The following is a 22,386-nucleotide window of genomic DNA, read 5'->3' as shown; positions in this document are numbered from 1 at the left end:
GTATGGCAATAACTCTGATTTTGTTTTTTTTTTCCTCATGTTTTACAGCGGTTTGAATTTTATTGACTTGATGGTGCGACAGGGGAATATTGACAACCCCCCTAAGACACCACTTGTTCCTGGCTTTGAATGCTCTGGAATCGTAGAAGCTCTTGGAGATAGTGTGAAAGGATTTGAGGTAATATTCTCTTTAATTTCAGGGAAAGACTAAAAAGTACCGTTTCACTGAGATTGTTATTGCTTTCTGTTATGTCTTTGCCAGCAGCCTTCATTACCACGTTGAGATCTGAAATGGCAGTTTTTCCTTTCTACTTCCCAAGCATGAGAATGACCTCTTCAATTAATACCTAAAGCCACCAGTGTGATCTTCAGATCCTTCCTGGAAAGTCACCTGTGCTGTGCGCACATCCAGGTGGTTTTGTAGGAGCTGATGAGCTTTAGGAAAGTAAAAGCAGCTGAGTTAAGTTTTATTGGCCATGTTTGCTGTCATTATAGTTCAATTCCTTGAAGCCCATGCACTGCTGATGCTAGTTCCAGTTCTTGATCTTGAGCTAACAAGGCCCCATTGATGATAAGCATTGTTTCTTACAGCTGCGTGCATTCATATAGTGCAGACAATAATGGGACCTTGATTCTGGGTATGTGACAGCTTCTTCTTGAGTGATCAGAATCTGTTTTGCCTAACAGAGTAATGATAAATGACAGATAGTTAATGTGTGTAATAAAGCTATAAGGTTGGCGTTATGTACTCTTCAGTGTATTGTGTATAAACAGTGCTGTGTTCTACTTACTGTTTTCATTACTGATGTTAAACACCTCAATTCCCTCCAATCTCGTACTCTGTTACTTACTAATGTAAGTAAAAATAGATATAAGAAATTCTGAAATAGGACACAAATGAGTTAATGCATGTCAAACGTATATCAGCTATTTGCTGACTCTATCATGTCATCAAGTATAATTGTGTTTCTAAATTCTTACTGTATCTTGATCTTAAGAAGGCAATTACCTAAAATTTATTTGAAAGTAATAATTGTGTGGTTCTGGAAAAACTTCAGAATTTCTCTGTGGAGTACAGATGGCCAATTTAGTTTCCAGTAGGGTGTCAATGATAAGCTTCTCTTAGGACATTTCTCCATTTTCCCCCTCCTGCCTTGTCTCTGCCTTGCAATAAATTATGATCTTTCAATGTTTTTGTGATAAACAGTAACTGAATGGAAACTTAAGTATCTGGAAAACTCTTCTGATTCAGTTGTTCAGCTCTAGTATTCCGTTACCTGTAGTCCACATGGAGGAATATTTTATGAAAGGACAGTAGGAAGTTTTCTGATATAGATCAGCATTTTCAGTTTAAATGTTCCTGCTATTTTTAAAGGGCATCATGTAAAGCTACAACATGTGGTTCTTGTCTGAGTAACGTTGCCCCTGAATGAATATACTGGGTCTCTGAAGATTATGACTTTGTTCTGACCATAAAGCATGTTTGTGCCCTGGTGAACTTCCTGAAATCTAAACAAGTCCAGGTATTTTACTTCTTACATATGGTCAGTGTAGCTGTGGTGGTGTTTCAAGTAATCTCGAAGAAGATCTAAAACTTGAAATAATGCTATGTACAGGTATGAACCCATCACCAGGGGAATGTCCCAAGATGGAGCTGCAATAATGCTCTGTCAGCTTCTTTATGGAACTTTTGCACTGAATAGAAGGATGCCAGATGCTCGTTGTCTTGTTGACGTATGCTGTTACCTCTGTTTGTAACGACTGCAGGAATGGCTGAGATTGCACCCTATATTTTCTGACCTCCTTTCCCTTCGTAGATCCCCTCCAGTTCAAGTCCTGTTCAAGTTGCGTTGTGCTCCAGGCCATCTTACAGTTGAGATATTGCCAGCTATTTATTGTCTTCACTGGCTGTGATTGCATTATTATGTGATATGATGACATGGAGTGGCAGACCGTTTTGATAGAGATGTGTAAAAACATGCTTTATATTGAAAGAAAGCTCTCCTTTTTTGGGGGGGGGGGGGGAAGGAGGGGATGGAGGGTGGGGGGAGTAAAAGAGTAACAGCCTCTTCTTCCTCCCACCAAAAGCAAAAGCTGATTTCTGCTGAGCCCAGATGTAACAGGTGTGATCTATAGTTGTGAGGATGGCCCAATCTGACATGCTTCTGTATAATTTTCATAGAAAATATGATTTTAATTATTATTATTATTTTTATTATTATTAAGAAATCACTCCCAAGAAGGGTCTCTCTCCTTTGCATTCTTTTTGGTAGTGAGTTCTGTTTGCAACGATATAGGACTGTGATAATACTCACTAATTAATCTGAACAGACTTCAAATTTTATATACTTTGCTAACAGCAAAAGGAAACCACAGAATGCTTACCAGTGATGCATTGCTAATTTGAATGTGAATTTCAGAGGAGACATCTCAGTGAAACTGGAATGACGGTTCTGTTTCAGTATTTTCATTCTAAGAGAGATGTAAACCTTTCAGAACTGTCAGCAGTACCTTAGCATTTAGCTAACCCACAATATCCCAAAGCCAAAGTGATGACAAGTACTTGGGAGACCAAAATGTGCCTGCTCTGTACTGCTGTGGAGCATCATTATCTTTACTATCTGTCATCCACAGCTTGACCAAGAGAGGTGCAGATCTTAGAACTTCCTCCCTACAGTTTTAGTTGCACACATATCCTCGATGTTTTTTTTTGTTGTTGTTGTTGTTTGTAGATTGGAGACAGAATCATGGCTTTTGTAAACTACAACGCATGGGCTGAAGTGGTTTGTACCCCAGCAGAGTTCGTCTACAAGATCCCAGATGACATGAGTTTTTCTGAAGCTGCTGCATTTCCCATGAACTTTGTAACTGCCTACATGATGCTCTTTGAAGTTGCTAACCTAAGAGAGGGCATGTCTGTGCTGGTTCACTCTGCAGGAGGTGGGGTGGTAAGTTGGAGCTTTTCTTATGTTCCTATCTAGTCACTGAAGTAAGCCAGATGCTGCAGTTCGATTTGACATCAGTCTTTCCTACATGAGGGATTGTGGTGCAGGAGCTACGTCAGACAGTGATGCAGGCTTTTGGTGAAATAAAAATGCTGTGACAATCAACTCTACCCCAAAAAGCACCAAAAGCCTTTTTGAGGTACTCAGAAATGAACAAGCAAGTATTACCTCAAACTTTGTATCCCTGCCTTTCTGCACTTTGTACTTGTTGGTTGTGAAAGAAGGCTGTAAGGAAGGGATTAAATGAATCAGCTCCCAGCATAAGATCCTCGTGGTAACTGTAATTCTCCTTGCAGTAAATGGCCCTGCTGGAATATTCCTGCAGATACGGTGTGCAGGTGTGATGTTTCTTTGTGAAAGGCAGTGTACTTTTTTCCTCTGTTGGGATTGAAAACAGTGGAAAATATTATTGTGCCAAATCTGAGGAAAATGCCATACAAATGCAGAATTTGAGTCAGAGGGGGCTGCTGCATGCCATGTTTTGGGTTGTTGGTAAAGAGGCATTGCACTGCATAGGCAAGACAATGGTTGAATGGATTGGGTGGAACAGCAGGGCACACAGGGACATGAGAAGCCTACACATGGTGTTACCAACTGCTTCAAATATCTCTGGAAAAATCTCTTGAATAAAATATTAAGACACCTACAAGGTAATATGTTTATGTTGGAAATTACGCAGTCCTCTTCCATAAGACAGATTTTATGACCTTAGAACTTGAGCAGATCTCAACCTTTTAAATTAGAGTACCTCCTCTGTTTTACTATCATTCCTTATTTATGCCAAATTAATATTTTATTGTCTGCTGAAGTGTCTGGTAGGCAGCCCCAAACACCTTTTCCCTGATTCTATGCCCTTAGGCCTTCTTTTAGATTCTCATGTAAATGAAGTCTGAAACCAAAGGAATAAATTCATCAGTTCCCTGCACAAAGTATTTTTAGCTAACAGTAATCCTACTTGCAGTAAATGATCCTCTTGAAAAACTTCTGTAAATGAATGGAATTTGTAATCTTATTATGTTTCAGCACAGTGCAACCTAGAGCATTATGGCTGACTTTATTGTTCTATAACATTAAATCTCGTCATGTGGAATTTAAACAACTGGAGGCCACACATTGAGGGAACTGGATATTCGGTAGGACTTTAAGGCTCTGTGTTTACCTGTGAGGCCACTAGCCCAGCTGACTCTATATGGACCCAGGCTGAGCATACTGAATTAGCAAAACACCCAAGAGTGTGTGCATATGCATAACTTTAGAGAAAATGGACTTTTAGAATAGACTGTCTAGACTGTCTGCATTAGGATAAAGTGTCCTTGCTACATTTTTCTTTTTTTTTTTTTTCTCTCTCTCTCTCTCTCTCTCTTTTTTTTTTTTTTTTTTTTTTTTTTTAGCTTCACTCATCTCTATTATTTCTTAATTATCTTCCTTAAGCACTGCTAACACTCTACTAGCCTACACGCAGTCTTCTTCACTGGGCAAGCCCTGTGCTGGGCTATCCAGTTAAGGTGCTGCTGCCTTTCTTCCTTTCTGCTGTTGCAGATGCCCAGTGAACATTTTTCTGATAGTCCTGTGTTGTGCTGCTTGTGGGCCTCTTCTGAGAGAAGCTAAAGTAGGGGAAGGTCCTGTATGGCTCCCAAGAGAAAAAACACATTTTTTTCCCTTGTGAAGAAGTTAAATAACAGAGCTTCCAGAGGAAAGAGCAGAGGTGCAGGAGGAACAGTCAAAGTGAGCAGTACTATTGTAGATCTGTGTGATCTGGGGAGAGCTGCAGATGAAGTGGAAATCCACTGGTTAGCCTGCAGGGCAGGATGCTGATCGCTGTGTCACGGGGGCAGAGCCTTGTGCAGGCTATTGGGTTTGGTGGGGAGAACATGTATCGTTAGGACCAGAAGGGAAAAGCTTTTCCCATTCCTTGGTCTTACAGGTAAAATCTCATTCTGCAGGTGTAATTTTCTGCTCCAGATTTCAGAGAAAATGTGCTGAAGGCACGTCTTCCCCCTTAAACCACTCTTATACTCTGTCTGTTAATCCTTTGAAAAATATAACAGCCTCAACCAAGCAAATTATTTTCATGAAGTGCTTTGCTAATAAAACAAAAAACTGACACCGAAGTCACTGCAGGAAGAGATTTGTGTGTGTGTGTCTTATTGCTTTAACAGATACCAGGTCCATTAACGTTTTCACCATGTAGAAAACCTGTCCAGTTTGTTTTTAAATGCCGTAAAAATTCCAGAATACTTTAATGAGACAGTAGGCTCCCTGTGGGACTAGAAGCTTGTAATTTTCTTTTCTCATTATACACGATCATTATTTTAGCCACTTCAGGCAGTTTAAAAAAAAAAAAAAAAGAACTTGTTGCTTCAAAAAGCTTTTGTGAGGTTCTTTGTTCTGGCTCCCCAGCTCCCTTCAGGAGAATCCTGCAGCTTTTTCAGAAAGCACTCAGGGAAAATTCTCAGGGACCTTTATTTTTGTGTTGCCTCAATGTATTTATGTGGCCTTGTTTTTGTTTGTAGATATTTCTGGTAGGGAGGAAACTACCAAACTGCTTTCCCATCTGTGCCTGGGATATGTTTAGTATGTGATGGTATCATTTGGTGTCTGACCAGGTGTTCTAGTTAAGGTGATTTACTTACTTCTGGAAGTTTCAAAGGGTATCGGAAGATAATGTAGAAAAAAAAGAAAATGCACTCTGCCTCCCACTCAGCTACAAGGTGAGGGAGTTGTGTGATCTTCACGGTAGGAAAGATAGCTGGCTGTAGGGAAGCATCTTGTCTCTCTGAAACAGGAGGAGAAATACGGACAGTCACCACCTGCTTGTAACACTGCATATTGTAGCCTTCCATTTAATAAGAAAGACCTGCTGCAGCACTCAGATAAGGGGATTTGAAAGAGGAGATAGTGTTTACTTTTGTTTCCTAGGGTCAGGTTGTTGATTTTGACTGTTTGGAATGGGAGCTGCAATGGGTGTTTTGGTTTTCCTGTCTCTTTTTATCTGGTGAGATGGGAGAAAGTAAGAGAAACTGACTGTCAGCAGTCATCCTGGAAGGTGAAGTAGGCTGGAGAAATAGCAGGGACCTTCTGGCTCACAATTCTCATCAGACATAGATAAGAAATTAGTATCTTGCAAAGCATTTTCTTATCATTCCTCTGTTGCAGATTAAGATCTAACAAGAACCAGGCTGGTCACATGCTATCACTTAACACTTCTGTTTAAGTGGTCTGTTACACTGTACAGCAGGGCAGTTCAACGGTTAACAAGATAAAACTGTATAGTACCTATGAGGTATAAATGCCTAAAGCTAGGGGGATGTGCCCTTCTGAACTGATTGCTGAAATAGTGAGGTCAGCTGACAATGAACTTCAAAAACTTTAGGATTATACACACACAGAAATCAAAGCTCAAAAGTGTGAGAGGTTTGCAAGAACACGTGACTTACTGTAGGGCAAATACCCAGATGAGAAAGTGGCTTAAATTTAACTGTCAAACTCTATAACTGATGTTTGGAACGTCTGTAAGAGAATGGTAGAATAGGTCCCGTCACAAATATACTTAAATGACATTTTTTTCAAGGGTAGCTAAGTGGCAACTGGAAAAATAGAGTGAGGAAACGGAGCATTAGCATGCACTCCCCTGGGACTGATCTGCTGTGCGAAGCAATTACTTCTTTAAAATGAAGACTGCTCAAGTCAGTGCGTTCAGTGTAAGTTTCAGTACAGGCTTGTATGAGATTACATTAATAATTTGAAGAACAACTTCATAATTTATGAACTGTATCCTGGATTAATTGAATTGGTGTATTTTACAGGATTCCTGTATTTTAAAAAAAAAAACAAAACAAAAACAAAACATTATCATCATTTCTATATGTAATAAATCCAATTTCTCTGCCTGTTAGATCTGCTTGGAATGAATTCTTTTGTGGATTTAGATTTGTTAGAGGCTGCCATTATGCCCATATGCCCATTTGCTCATCTGTTTAGTTTTTATATATTGCTTATTCCAAGTGTTCAGAGCACAAATTACTGGTCATTTACCACAATCATGTAAACGCTTCAATTTCATTGCTTAACTCCTCAGATACAAGGCAGAATTACTAGCCAGTTCTTTCACATTTCACACTCCCAGGTGTAGAACCAGGCTGCTTTTAATGCAGTATTGATTGCTATCCTGAAACTGTGATCTGACCTTCCTTCCACCCTCAGCAGAAGAGGAAGTAGAGGAAGATACACATGCAAGCTCTCCTGTTTGAATTCAAAGGATAAATCTGACTTGGCAACAGATCTAGGCCATCCTGGCAGGAGGGGTTACTGCTTGGCAGGAGCCCTTATTTTTATTTTGTCTCCCCTGCGTAAATTGCAAATATTTGAGGATGTGTTCCAAAATGAATCACATCTATCTGACAAAGAGGAGGCACTCTTTAGCAGCTGATCTCACGGTATCACAGGAATTCCTTCGAAAGAATGATCAAATTTCTTCCTAAAAGAGAAAAAAAAAAAAAACAAACAAAAACCAAAACAACTCTGCATTTATCCCTTCAAATTTTCCCTGCTCTGTTTTGCAGTATGAGAAGTTTTCCTAAATTTCCAGATTTAATTTGTAACCAGTTAATGTATCTCTGTATCTTCTCTGGCTCTTTCATTTAAATTAGCTGTTTTTTCATCTTGAGACAGTTCCTTCATATCTCTTTGGTAGTATGCATATATGTTAGAAAAATGCTCATGATCAAACCTTTCCTTGGCCTGTGTTTTTTCACGTTGAAAGCAAGTTTGCTCGTGCACACTCAGTTTCTATAATAAGGTCAGATGTCTGTTTCATTGAGCATCCTACTCACAGTACTCCACACGGAAGTATTTCCTGGGCTTTGAGCTGAGTGACTGCAAAGCAGCGGTGGGCAGTCTGAAAGCCAGCCTTCTAAAACAGATCTCTCAGCATCCCCCATCCTTTTCAACATTGTATGGGCTGATTGAATTTAGGTCTGTCTGCATGTAGCAGGTAGGAGTACATTAAATAGCACTCTTGACTTGTATTTGAGTTAGTTCTTGTTGAATATGTGTTATTGGAATTTACTCCCTTTTTCTGATGATCTCAACTGGTATATTGCACAGTGGCATTACAGCTTCCCGATCTGATGAAAACTTTATCCAGTACCTTCCAGAACACTTGCTGTTTTCTTCTCAGTAGTTCATAGGTATTCTGCACTTAATAAATACACCCCCAAGTGCTTTTCTCCTATTTCTTCTCCGTCTGAAAAGGAAGAGAATAAATCAGCCCACACAAAGCCATGTGTAGCTGCTTTCAGTATCCTAGCTGACTCATTTGAAGCCAGACAGGGTGTCTTTACACCGTGATGCCCTGTGCCATGTGAATGCCTCTAAAGCAATGGATATGCTCCCTCAGCAGCACAGGAAAGTCCCAGTGCCATGTCTGAGTCTATTTCCAGATGCTGCCTCAGAGCATAATCTGTTAATCAAACACAAAAGCTTGGCAAGCCGTACACAAAAAGCAGTTTCCCTGACCAAAGCAAGCTGTGGTGTCTGAAGGCCTTTCTTTCTGCTCTCCCCAGAGGATTTGTTCTTTTCCCCAAGTCCCCTACTGAATCACCTCGCAGGCTGCCACTGCTGAACTCTTCCTCGGCTGTTCTGCCTTTTCTGATGGAGTTTGTGTGCTCTGAGCAAGAACTGTGGCAGGTGGATGCTGGCTCCCTTTAGTGCAGAGGGTTTACACCAAATGTAGACACAGCCATGAGTTTTGGTTGCACCCAAACGTCACAATTTTTCAAGGAAGGAGGAGAAAGCATTCCCTGCTGATTTGTGCAGAAAGTCAGTCTTAGGATAAAAAGAGATTGTTACCTCACCTCACCTCCTGCTGCCTCTCCTCCAAAACTTTCTGTGGTGCACTGAGTGTAACGGATGCTGCCTTAACACTTGCTTTGTTTGTCCACTCTGCAATGTTCACTTGAGTTCTTGGTTTCCAATTTCCTCTGCTGTACCAGAAAATTAACACCCTCAGGAGATGAAGTACTGTGCAGCTGGCTTCTCCTGACACCACAAAAAAGTTCTCCTTGATGCCAGGAGATCTGTAGACATCCTCTCTTGCAGTTTTGTTACTCTTTGTGTACTTCATGCCACCTTCAAATATGGGCATGTGGCAGCAGTGCATTTTGGAAGTGTGTTATCTTCATGTTCAGTTCCAGACAGCTTTTATGTGCAAGTATAAGTCTGAGTGAGTTTTGAAATGCCATAGCACCTCAGGCTGCAAAAATATCCTCCAGAAGTGATCATTTCTTACCGATGCTATTGATTCTCATAGATGCTGTTTTGCTGGGTGTTGTTTTGTAGATGGTTTGTTCATTCCTGCTGTAAGACTCGGCTCAGGTTATATCATAGCAAAGTATATAGAGCAGAAAGAGTGCGTGAAAGACTACTGATGTGTGACTGCTGTACATCAGTGCAAACTGGTCTCTCTTGTGCCTTTTGGTCAGAACCTTTCAGAAATTCAGTAATTTATTTATAATTCAGCCATTGTTAAGTTAGTATTAATAAGCTGATTAGATTAGTAAATTTTCGTGCAGTCATGCTTTTCATACTGACTTTTCAATGCCTGTGATATTTCCATGGTTTTAACTTTGAAATTGCTTAAATGAACAAATCTGTTTCTTTTTTTTTTAATTAAAAATCTGCTTTTCCTCTCTTTTATATGACTATCTCAGCATGAGAAGTTTCTGATCCTGCAGGTTTAAAGTTGGGTTTTAAAGCAAACAAATGTATAAGAATTTCAGGTTTTTTTACTGGAACTAAAGCTTACAGAAGTGTATTCACTTAAAATAGATAAATAGATTCTATAATAATTGCATTTAGATTAGGTTCAATACACTGATGTCATAAATTGTCAGGAGCCCTTGAAAATGAATCTGTCAGACAGACTTTGAAGCTAGTGAGATGTGAGATGCTCTTGTGCTGAGTCCAGTACACAAGACTTGCTTTGCTTCCATAGAACACTAAAACCCAAGCTGTTTGTCAGTGTACAGTTCTGTATGATAAATTGTGTTTGTGCACATAGCTGGATTGCTCTGAAGGTAATGCCTTCTATTGATTTCCATGGAAACTACAACAGGTATAAAGAGCACAATAACATTATTAATAGAGCAAATTCTCAGCTACAAAATGCTGTTTTTTAGTGTAGTCACCACCATTAGCTGTGCATTTTTGCCAGCAATGAGCTAGCTCCACTGTCATGGCAGCAACATCCATTTCTAATGCCATGGGCTGAGATAATAAAATAGGAGACATTACTTTTGGAGCAGTCCTCATATATAGATTTTAAAGCAGATTAATTCCCTTGTAAGGAAATAATCTGTAACCATGTCTATCACTTCAGTGAAGCAATTGATCAGTTAATTCAAAAGCAGCTAAATCTCCTTAAACATAAAAGTAAGTATCTGTATGATAATTGCTTTTTTTGCCCTTTATCATCTTCCCTCCCTGTGGTCAGGGCAAGTGCAGTGAGGAGTCACAGTCAGCAAGGAGAGCCCACCTACATCTCCATGGCCCAGAGAAGAGGATGGTTTTCCTTCCAGCTGCAAAACTCCTTCTGCATGCTTCTTTTGTAAACTGTGGGCATTCTGAACGCTGGGGCCCCTCACACTTGCAATTAACATGTATAGCCCTCTAAAACGGAAGCTTCTAATCCAAAAGTAGCTAAATGACTTGAGGGATTAAGAAGAGAGACTTAAGAGCAACTTGCATAGCTGCAGTGCTGTTCTGGAGCTTAGTCGAATTCCTCAGAAATTAGTGAAACATTCAAGTTTGTAGGGTGAGTTCAGTTCTCCCATTTAGGTGAGGAAATCTTGCTGAGTCCAGTATCAGCCTTTATTCCTGTATTTTTGAAATTAAAATGTTAGGAACACTTTGCACCAAAATAAGTGCAAACCAAGGTTAGCTTCAGAAAGCTGTAGAAGAACGTTTCATGGAATTGTCACAGAATAGTTCAGTGATCTTGTTCATCCAGTTATGAAAAATACTGGTCATGTGAGTCAGTTTTAGGTTTTAAGTATCCACAGAAAGCTGGAAAGTATTCTCAAGTAAGATCTTAGATAAGCTTATCTCTATGGGGGGTGAAAGGAAGAAAATAGGTTATGTACATTGTGATGTTTTTCATGCATTTCTCCTATTCATCTGACAGTCATTTAGTTAAATGTTAATTAGGATAAAAAACATTTCCTGCTCTAATATTTGACCTTTCAAACATACACCGTCTTTGATTCAGGATACATTCATTATCCCTTGTATTCCTGACTTACATTGAAAGTGGAGAAAACTAATTAAAGAATAGATCAATAATGTCAGAATTTCACTCAACTAGCATATGTTATAAAATACTAATGTAGACATGTAATTTACTGGGGGTAATGATTTTCTGGAAGGCGTAGAAAATGAGAAGTTCATTACTAGAGAAAATAGCTGAGAAAAAAGAGATACAGAAGTCAGATTGTTTTTTCTTGTAATTCCGTGTTTTTGGAGGCTTCCGACCGAGCTGATAAGAAATAGGAAAGACAGCAGGAGAAGAGTGAAACTGTGCTACTAGAAAACATCTCATCTTGCGATGTCTTCCCCAGGAAGACATTTGCCTATGATTTCTATTAACTTAAGGATTCAAATCCAGGAAAATAGTGGATGATTTTAAAAAGAAAAGGTCATTTATGTTTGGTATTGGATTATCGTGCTACAAATCTACATGCAGATCTGGGTCCTGCTGTAAGTTTCTCTGAGCTGTTGGACATGTTCAATTTGCTCTGCTATTTCCATTTGTCACCTGTAAAGAATGAATTAGAATGCATCCTCTCTCATTCCCTTCTCTTCACCTGTTGGTATCTGCCCAAAGGTCACAGAAACTGCTCTTGCTGTGTAGCTGTTTATTGACTAACTCTGTTTGCATGCCACCATATAAAAATACTACTGTTGTCCTCTTGAGATGTTCAGCTTTGATGACTGTCACTAGCAATTACACTCAGCATTAAATGGGAAGATGCCAAGACCCCAGGGTATGCAGGATTACCCAATTATTCTATTGTAAATAAAAGCCAAGCAATGATTACTGGTATTTACATAGTAATAATCAGAGTTTCTGGTTTGAATGAGCTGAAATGTGTTTATCCATGGATGATTTTACTGGTCATGCATGCTGTTTACAAATGACAATAAGTCATAAGGCTGTAAGTGTAAGTAAGAATCTGCTAAATTCAGCTAGATGTTATTTCCTGAATCACAGTGCTGTTTCTTGCTTCTGGGCATATCCATGTAACCCTGCTATTTCCAGTGGAATAATGCGGCTGCAGTGAGGAGTGGAATTTGTTTCTTTAACTGAGGGATAGTTATGCAGTTTTACACCTGTGTGTGTCAGTGGATGCATGTGTATGTGTGTGTAGATAGAAGTTCAGGTGTGGCTGTCATGGAGCACAATGAACTTCTCTTTCTCAGCAGTGTAATTTCCATCATGGCAGTAGAAAGAAAGCAGTATTCTGTTTCAGATCTCAGCAATTAAAACCATAATGTGAAGTGCGTTTTATTTACAGCAAGAAATTCCTGCAAGCTCATTTAAACATAGGCACAGGGAAGCATAAGCTTACACTGTAGAAGCCATGGAACTGAGAGGATATACTAGGAGAACCATTCCCCCGTGTGTGCTCAAGGCCATTTTCTCCTCTTCCCTACTGATTGGTTTTGAAAATGGGGCACTGGGCTCAGTGAGCCTGTTAGTGTGACTCATGGCTATTTCTGCATTCTGAAACATCAGTAATAATAATGATTGTTATTAAGAAGAGGGAAAACAGATTTGCTGTACTGTGCAAGATTTGCCACGCTAAACTGGTATCTCCTACTGAAACAAGAAGAAAATGTGATCCCTTAAAAAAAAAGTAGATAATATGTTGTACTGGACCACAGGAATCTGAGGAATAGAAGCTGTATCTAAGTATCAGAAACAGTTATCTGCTGTAAGTTTTGTTATGGCATAAAGTGCTGTGAGGCCTTCTTGTGAACAGAGGAGGTTAGAACCACACATGGAAGCAGCCACAATTATTCTGAGGCATGGAGTGCTGATGTTACTCAAGGGTCTCTGGGAAAAAGGCAGAGTAGAAAGTGTGAAATATTTCTGATGTTCTCTTCCAGCAATCGTTTTTTATGTTCCTTGTAAATTCATGCAATTTCCACTAAATTACCCTGCCTTTCCAATACAATTCTTGATAGAATGAATTCGTTTAATCTTTGTAATTACTTTGTCTTCAGGATATCCATCTGATTTAAGTGTGTTTTTTTCCTATGACTGAATTGCATTACACTGGTAAGAAATTAGTTTGGGAAGTGCTTGCATGTTTGGTGTTGGATTTTGCCCTGTCATGAATGAATTGGTAACTGCAAAGTCTGTCTACCAGTTTCCATGTCAATGAACTAACATCATAATGTGCTTGCAGGGTCAAGCTGTTGCTCAGCTCTGTTCAACCATTCCCAATGTTACTGTTTTTGGAACAGCTTCATCTTTCAAACATGAAGCAATCAAAGACTCAGTAACTCACCTGTTTGACAGAAATGCAGACTATGTGCAAGAAGTAAAAAGGTATTTTTGTTTTTCTCAAGTAAGTGTTATATACCATCTGGCAAAATACCATGAAAAACACTGGGCTGATTGTATCTACGGGAAGAGATTACCCTATTGAGTTCAGGAGCTGGAATTATTCAAGAAAACAGCTTAGATCCTTAGACAAGGAACAAAATAGCAAGCATCTCTTTATTTCTTTATAAGCAGCATAAGATTTGCAAAGTAAATACAGTGGAAAGAAAAATACAGATGTGACCAGAAGACTCCACAGTTATCTCTGTATGTAGTAGCTCACTGTAGCTTTATAGAGTAAGAAGTTTTCAGTGAATCTGTAAGTTATCCAAGTTTTAGAGGAGCTCTCTGGTGTGACTCCATCTGCCTGTGCTTCTGTCTTCTGCCAGGGACTGATAGCAGAGCATGTGATGTCAGTTTTAGTTTCAGATCCTCAGGTTTTGTTTGTTTGCATTTAGATTAGAATTATCCTGTTGCCTTCGGAAATCTTGTATGCTTTGTGTGCTTCTGTTTCCATTTATATGCTTTCAAATACCTTTTTTCGTTTCAGTTTGCCTAACTGCTTTTAGATAGCGATATCAATAAAGGTGACAAAACTGTGGAATTAATAAGAAAATCTTAGTGAAAAAAAAGTCTTTTTTGTTTTACTTGCCAGATAAATAAGAGAAAATGCATTTTCCTGTATCTTCTATCTGTTAAAATACTGACTTATTTAGTTGGGCACAGCAATACATTTCTCAAAGGATCACTGCAAGACTTAAATTCCTGTGAATCCTATTGCAAAGTGAGGTTTCTTTCTTGTTTTTTTCAGAATCTCAGCAGAAGGGGTAGATATTGTGTTGGATTGTCTGTGTGGAGAAAATACCGGGAAAGGCCTCAGCCTTCTCAAGCCACTTGGGACCTACATTTTATATGGTGAGTGAAAGCAGGTACATCTTTCAAAACTTCGCTAAGCTTAAAATCATCTCAGCCAGTCATTCCAAAACTGGATGTTTATATGAGTGGCTACCACGTTATATTCTCTTGATTCAACCATTTCAATGTCAAGTCAATGATTTTGGAGTAGATAAGCATAGGCTAAATTATTGAGAAACAATAGCTAATACGAAGAAATTCTTAAAAGAAAAAATCAGAAAATAAATGTGTTTCAGATAATTAAATGCTGAATTCTGCAAGAAGAGCTTAGGAGCAAGCGTGGATCTCTCATTCTTTGCACCACAAGAATCACACTGAGGCATAACAGCTCAAACACAGAGCAGGAGGGAACCTTAGAGGAGGCTTTCAGAGAGAAATCTGTCATTTCTGTTGGCATGACTTTGAGGAATTCAAGCCTGGGTTTCTGTTACCAAATTCCCAATTGCACACTGAGTGCTTCACATACTGAGTACGCACATCTTGCCTGCAGTTCTGCCAGGTTGCCTTGTTGTTTATTGGTAATGCCACCACAGTCAGCTTACAGGAGTCAGCTGAAGGGATTGCTCAATTCTGCAAATGAAGAATATATCTCTGTTGTAGTGGAAAGTGCAGTGGCATCACCGAAAAGCATTTCTGCTTCCTTGGTCTCACATCCGGTGGCAGTAACGATGAGGGAACACTGTCACTCAAGTATCTACTTGGAGTGTACAAACCCAACCTGTTTGTTATCTAGTTCCTGCCAGTGAATTTCTGTTGTGTTTGTTATCAGGTTGAAATGAACAATATGTGTATGTTCAGACTTGTAGTAGTCTGACCTTTGATGGTCAGATATATTTATCTGTTGATGGAAGAGAGGATATCACTGTGGTGATCAATCCTGTGTATTTATAGAGATGAATGTTATTTTATTGGGAATAAATGAAGAGCTGCAGAAGAGAATGGTATCAGAATGACTAATAGTACTTAACCTGTTCCTGGCTTTGAAAGAAATTGTCTTGGAATAGGAAAAAAATCTACTTACAATAAATGGTTTGATCGTCAGCGTGTAGTTAGTCGTGTCTGTGTACTCATCTTTTACAGGTTCATCTAACGTGGTTACTGGGGAGACAAAAAGCTTCTTCAGTTTTGCAAAATCAGTAAGTGTCCCAACACTGTGATTCCATCCTGCTTTCCTCTAACCTCAGTCTTCTCTGAACAATGTTGCTAAATAGAAGTTTTATGGCTGCACTGTGGTCTGACACGTTTTATTCTGATATGACAGCTATACAGGAATTGAATCTGTGTACGATGCATATTTAAGTTGTTATCTATCAGACATACATCTGTAAAAACAAAGCTGGATAAGCAGTGTATGGTTTCATTGTTTTGAGAACAGTCAAGAGCTGCTTTCAAAGGATGGGAGATCCATTATTTCTAGTGCCGAGTCCTAAAGCCTGACACAAAAATGAGTTTTATTTCTGCATGGCAGTCATTAGCTACCTGCTTTTTAGCCTGTTAAATAAAATCCTTACCACTTGTCTTGGCTGCTATTTGAGAACTGACAGATGAGTCATGTAGCATATCTGCATAGGTAGTTTTCTTTGTCATCTTTTTAGTATAATTTCTTTTTAGTATAATTTCTGAAGATTGTTTCTCTACCTTGCTGCTGTTTTTTCCTTTCCAGTGGTGGCAGGTTGAGAAAGTGAATCCTATCAAGCTGTATGAGGAGAACAAAGTTATTGCTGGATTTTCTCTGTTGAATCTACTTTTCAAACAGAATCGAGGTAGCCTGGTCAAGATTGTGATGGACAAACTCCTAAATCTATATAACAGTAAGAAGATCAAGCCTGTAGTTGATTCATTATGGGCTTTGGAAGAGGTAGGAGCAAAAATTTATTTCCACCTGTTGAGGGTTTTGTTTTGTTTTTTTAATGTATATGCATTGTTGGGTGCAAAATTGGTTTTAAATCTGTATTCACAGATTTCTTTAGTAAATATTTCTGGAGTTCCAAACTCTCTGTGCAACATGCTTCAAAATACTAAGAAAATGTGAGTTTTCAATCTTAGAAAATTGTTGCTGATTCCTAAGCACATGAAATTTGCGACTAACGAGTGCAGCATGAAATGCAGATATTGTAATTGAAAACAAAACCTACTTTGAGGAGAAGATCAAGTACATAAGCTTTACTTCTAGTTTGTGCTTGCAAACCTCACAAGCTTGAAGCTTTTCAGGAAAGTACTGAACACGTATTACAGAAAGTTGAATCAGAATTCTCTTAAATGTAAGTTAATGCTCCAGTGATTTTATTTTTTTTCCCTTCTAATTACTCAGTTCTCCTTAGAGAAATGCAAACAAACTGATCTGATCATAGCCTGTGTAGTGACAAGCTCCTTGACCAAAGAAAACTTTTATCACCTGAAACGCTTGTACTTGAAATGACAGTAAATGAACATAAATGTTTTCGGAGGTATGAGCAGATAGTAATGTACAAAGAAATGCCATGATTATAGCAGCACCACTAGATTCAGTTTTATTTGCCTGCGAAGTGTGCTCAGCCTGACACGTTGTTAAGGTTTGTGATCACTTAAGAATGCAGAATGTGAATGGTAGTTGCACGGTTTCTCTTCAGAAGGTGCTGTAACAAAATTCTGGCTGTCTTAGTACATCAGCTTGTATTATCATGCATCCGTGAGGAAACAGTAATCATCAGACATAAAAAAAATGCATTATTATTATTAATGTGTTACAGTTCCAGATAGCCTGCAGGTAGTGTTTGGAGGCCAACTTGTTGATTATTCAGGTGGCACTGAAGAACTTGTGATGGATACAGGGAAAGAATACTGGACTGTGTTGGGGCTCCATAGCCTTAGACTGTTCATGGAGCAGGATGCACTGCAAAGTTCAGTGAGGTTTCAAGGTGCATGGCTAGGTGTTATGAGAAGAAGGTGCATACTGCCCCAGGTCATGCTTGTAAGGGAGCTGTGAGCATCTTCATCCTATCTCTACAACTGCTCCTAATGTGCCCCAGCACAGCACTTCATGTTTCCCAGGAGATGCAGATGATCCAGCAGTGTATGGACTCTGTTTTTTCCTCTCCAGCAAAACAGAGAGGAATTACAACTTCACCAGGAAGCCTTGATCTGTATCTTTCCTGAAGAATCTGTTACTGTTTGTTCAAAATGTCTGCTTACATTGTCATTAACAAGTAGTGCTGTAGCTTTACCAGCCAGTGACATGAAGAGTGGCACTCAGCTCAGCGATTGCACTAAAATGGCTAACTATTGGAGAGAAATCAGATGTTGTGGTTAAAAGCATCTGGCTCAGAGCTCGAGCAAGATAAAAACACTCTGTCCTTGTCTGAATGGGAGAGCATTTTAAGAGCACTCTACAGTAGAACTGCATTCACATTTTGGTTTTCGATGTGGTTTCCATTATTTACTTAGTAAATAACCTTACAAAGCATTTAAAGAATTCAAATGGCACAAGGCTAGATAGGCATTCTGCAATTTCTTGTTCATATACTTCTCGAATTTGATCCTAAAAAAAGGAAAAAGAAAAGTATGGTAACAGTGTTCTTAATAAAGATATTTCAGGCTAGAACATGAAAAATTACACATGGTAGGCTGATCTTAATAGAAAACATGATGAGAATTTGCTGGGAGACTTTTGTTTGATAACATTTCATCTAACATTTGGCAGTACCATGTACCATCCCTAGCATTAGATTGTAAAATGTGTAAATACATCTGTTAAAGAGTGCAGTCTAGAAAACTAGAGCTCATTTATCACGCCTGCTCATTTTTCATGAGCTATCTGGGCAATTTACAACGAAATTATTGGCTATATATTCAGGAATGTAACAGAACCAGAGATGTCCTCAATCAATTGCAAAGTATTTCTGAATTATTATTTATTCTGGGCATGATCATTTTGGTATACATTTTTGTAATAATAAAAGTAACTTAGGTCATATTCTCAAGATGAAGTTAATATGATGCACAGAAAAGTGTGTTATAGCTGAGGACTAATTGGAGTCAGAGTTAGGAAAGGTTGATGCATGTTTTTGTTCTGAGAAGTTTTTTTTTCTTTTTTAAATGTAACTGTAACATCCTCTGGCCATGTACTCTGACATTTGGTTGCTTTTCCTTCCCTACTGAGTAAGACCGATTTTCCTGAAATGTCCACGTTCATTTGATTGTTCTCAGTCTTGTTCATTAGATAGCAAGCAGTACAACCACAATTTTTACCACTGCTGTTTCCTGAGGAAATATCCTGACCTTAGGAGCACTGAGAATAATTGCGTTTGAGTGAGAGTGACAGACATGGACTTCCAGCATGGCATTTGGAAAGGAATGTTTTGACTAGCTTTTTGTGGCAGAATGTCACCCTCTCCAAAGGCTCATGGAAGAATGCACTTGTCTTCTGACTAGAAATTGACGCAGAGAGTTGAGGTCGAATCCATTAATTGACATAAAAAGGAAAAATTTCAAAGGAGCCTTAACCATGGGACACCATTCCTAATGCTTAATATTAGATACCTAGTTGTGTCATCAGATACAGAAAAGTTTTTATCTACATATGAAAGGCTTGTCATGCTTTATTAACTTCACATCTGTGTTTATTTTCATGTATTCTTTCTGCAAATATTAATTCAGAATTGGGTTTCATCCGAAAGCATATCATAAAACAAATCCCATGTCCTGTCAAATTTGTAGAACAGATGAAGTGATGTCTCGTTGATTGCTGATTAATATTCAAGGTAGTGTTCCAGAATTGTTACAGAGACTTACCTTCCTATTATTTGTGTTGAGCAGTGAAGGCTTGTCTGTGTGTCAAGGAGGTCATTCCAATTAGGATATAACCTCTTCCAGCATTCTGATTTGTCTTTTTGTTCCTTATCCAAATGCTCTGGAAGTCGGTAAAAGGACTCCTAGGTTCATCGGCTTTTGTTTAGGATGAGGATTACCCTGCCTCTTCAGTACAGTCTGCCTGAGTAAATTTAGCAGTGGGATAGAACTTGCTCCGGATGGAATTGGAAGTGACTTAATTTTCTTCAGTGCATCCAATTATTGATTCAAAGTACTTCAGGTTCTAGACTATGGACTATTCCTATGGTGTAGAACTATTTGTGTCACTGCATTATCAGTTGGTGTTGGCTTAGGAAGGTTACTTTTTTAATCTCAGATTTATATCCATAAAGCATAGTAAAGAAAATTATATTCTCAATTAGGACGGTAGGGCCATTTAATTATGTTAATTGATGAAAGATTTAACTAAGAAAAACAATAACACAGTCCACAGATATTTTCAGATGGAAGTCTAACTGAGGAGTTATTCTTCATGAGATGAACAAAATCATAGAGTAGATCAGCTGCTGTGTAAGTCTTGCTGATTTGTAGCTATTTGTTCATGCTGTCAAGTGTTTAAAATGCCAGATAATTTATAGATGGGGCATGCTTAAATTCTGTTGTGCAGTAAAAAGCTAAGTGTGCGGTAGGATTGTATTTCATCAGAAATAGTAGAGTTTAAAGCAGAATTAGTATTCAGTGCATACTTGCTGAGTTCTGTGGTTGCTTCTTTGGCAATAGCTACAAATCTAATCTTTAATTTGCATTTGGCCACTTGTCTTTGTTCTGATCAATTTGTATTTGAGAGTTAGCATCCTCCTTGGAGGGTCTGTATCATCAGCTCTACACAATAGATTATTCCAGATTGATTATTAAGTAGAATGAAAACTTGAGATTCTTACAAAATCTGGTGTGTTGAACAACATGTACATGTTGCACTTTTCTATCAAAATTCTGTTCAGCTTTTTATTACTGCAGAAGAAAATGCATACTTAAGGTAGAGCAGGTTATAGAAATAGAAGATACAAGTGCTTTCTGTAGGACTTGCAGCAGTTAAGAGTAGCAATGATAACATGTAAAACAGAACTGCCATTCTGTCATGAAAGTGACAGTGGAAAATATAGGACGTGTCATCATCTAATCTGTAGGCCCCTTTTCCTCACACTAGGCTATCTGCTTCAAAAATTACTCTTTTGGTATGTTGGAAAGTCTTTAAATCTGGAATATTTTTGTCCATGTGGGTGACTACTGATATTATAAAAAAGCATGCTGATTACAGATCAGTTTTGTGTGCAGGAGGATTCATTGTCTCCTTCTGCCTGAAGTGAGGTAAAGAAGTACACTGTTCATGCAGTGGTAATGGTATCAAAGACCCATACTGCTGTAGGGCCAGTAGGAATGATGAAAAGCCTGAAATCTGTGGAACACAGTTATTACTTACTCTTATAAAAAAAACTGAGGGTAATCTGATAATGTTTCTACATCAGGCTAGTACCTTGTATTTGTATTAGGCAGTGAATGTTACCCTATGTCGTGAGTTTGTAGTGATGATGTACTAATAATATCTTGAACAACTCCTTAGTTTGCAAATGGTAGTGCAACAACTGTAGCTTAGGTTCAGTAGTATACTTTGGTACTCAGCTGTGATTGCAGTTGGTGGAATCAAAGCACTAAACACATTTCAGCAGACTCTAATTACTGTGCCTCATGGTCAGTGCATCAAATGTGTTTGAGTGGAAAGGCACATATTAATTTAATTTGCAGTGATCACTGCATATCAGTCTCGTTTTTCATCCTGAATCACTATAGGAGATGCTGCAAGTCTAGCCAGCTCTAAATATTATTTTTTATACAAGTTTGATTCTTCTGTCTCGGAGCCAGAGCTTTCTGCTGTAGTAAGTTGCTAAAGCAAAATCAAGCTGTGTTTAAGGGCCTAAACCTGAAAGAAGGGCAGTGCAACTGATGGCATTGTGATATCATTATAAAATATCTGCTGATACCATATTTTCCTTTAAAGGAATCATTTTCTCATGTGTTTTAATTTTCACATATTTTTCCATTTTCTGCATGAGTTTTCAGTGTTATGAGCATGCAAAAGAAAACAGTAGAAACCTTACATCTAAGATTGCAGTCTTGCCAAGTTGTAATCCCATGGCAAGAAAGAGGACTGAAGAACACTTTCCCTCTGTAATGTGTTTTGGTGAGGGCAAAGCCATCACAACAGAATTCAGATATTGTAAATCTTTTATTCTTTTGCCGAATGCATTGTTTAGCATCAATTTCAGTGCATGCTTTTAAATATCAACAGTATTCTAGGAAAAAAAGAAAAACCATATGGCCCATGCTAGGAAAAGAGTGACACCCCCTTACCTTCCTCTGGGGCAGAGACTTTAATTTCATCGAAGACACATCATGCCTTGCAGTGATCTTAGCTTTAAGGCAAAAAGCCTTTCATGTATCAATATGGGAGGACATGGAGAAAACCAACACATTAATAACTCCTAACATAGTAAGAGGATAATCTGGTAATATCAGATTAGGCTGGCACCTTGTTATTAATACTAAGTGTCATCTTGTGCCTTTGTTTTCCTTTCCTGTAGTGACACTATAATAGTGGCTTGTGCAGCTGTTACTTTCCTTTTATCTGCTAGATGAAAACAAATTCCTCACTTGAAGAAATGACACCTTTCTCTGCCCATATTTGAAGTCAAATGCTTCATTTAGATCCTGCATTTACTCTTCTAAGCATACAAAATAATCTAGAATATCATTATAAATATGGAAGTTCCCTAATAAAAAAAAAAACAACAATCCACCACTAAATACACAAAAAGGATAATGTTTCATGAAGTGAAAACTCCCACAAACATTTTGATGTTTCCTTTGCTGCTATTACTTCTCTAACATTAGAATGCAAAGTCTGCTTGTTCTCATAGCACAAATATTTCCTTGATAGCACTACAATTACAGTTGTTCGTGAACAGCTTTTCTGATGTACAGGTATTAGCTCTACTTATATTCTGTCCGTTGCAC

General features: G+C 38.5%; 1 protein-coding gene across 2 annotated transcripts in view; it reads left to right on the top strand.

The window, feature by feature from the left end:
* The window catches only part of VAT1L (vesicle amine transport 1 like), a 46,248-nt gene that overhangs the window by 5,432 nt on the left and 18,430 nt on the right, over positions 1-22,386 (top strand). For both annotated transcript variants that reach the window (XM_052686035.1, XM_052686037.1), the window contains exons 2-7: positions 49-178; positions 2,733-2,948; positions 13,475-13,617; positions 14,423-14,526; positions 15,607-15,662; positions 16,190-16,384. In XM_052686035.1, the coding sequence (XP_052541995.1) occupies positions 49-178; positions 2,733-2,948; positions 13,475-13,617; positions 14,423-14,526; positions 15,607-15,662; positions 16,190-16,384 (844 nt within the window). The remainder of the gene's footprint in view (positions 1-48; positions 179-2,732; positions 2,949-13,474; positions 13,618-14,422; positions 14,527-15,606; positions 15,663-16,189; positions 16,385-22,386) is intronic.

Source organism: Tympanuchus pallidicinctus, unplaced genomic scaffold (assembly GCF_026119805.1).
Source record: "Tympanuchus pallidicinctus isolate F22 unplaced genomic scaffold, pur_lepc_1.0 scaffold22, whole genome shotgun sequence".
In the NCBI taxonomy this organism is placed as follows: domain Eukaryota; kingdom Metazoa; phylum Chordata; class Aves; order Galliformes; family Phasianidae; genus Tympanuchus; species Tympanuchus pallidicinctus.
Note: the sequence above shows the minus strand (reverse complement) of the source record. Positions and strands in the feature narration are given on the sequence as shown.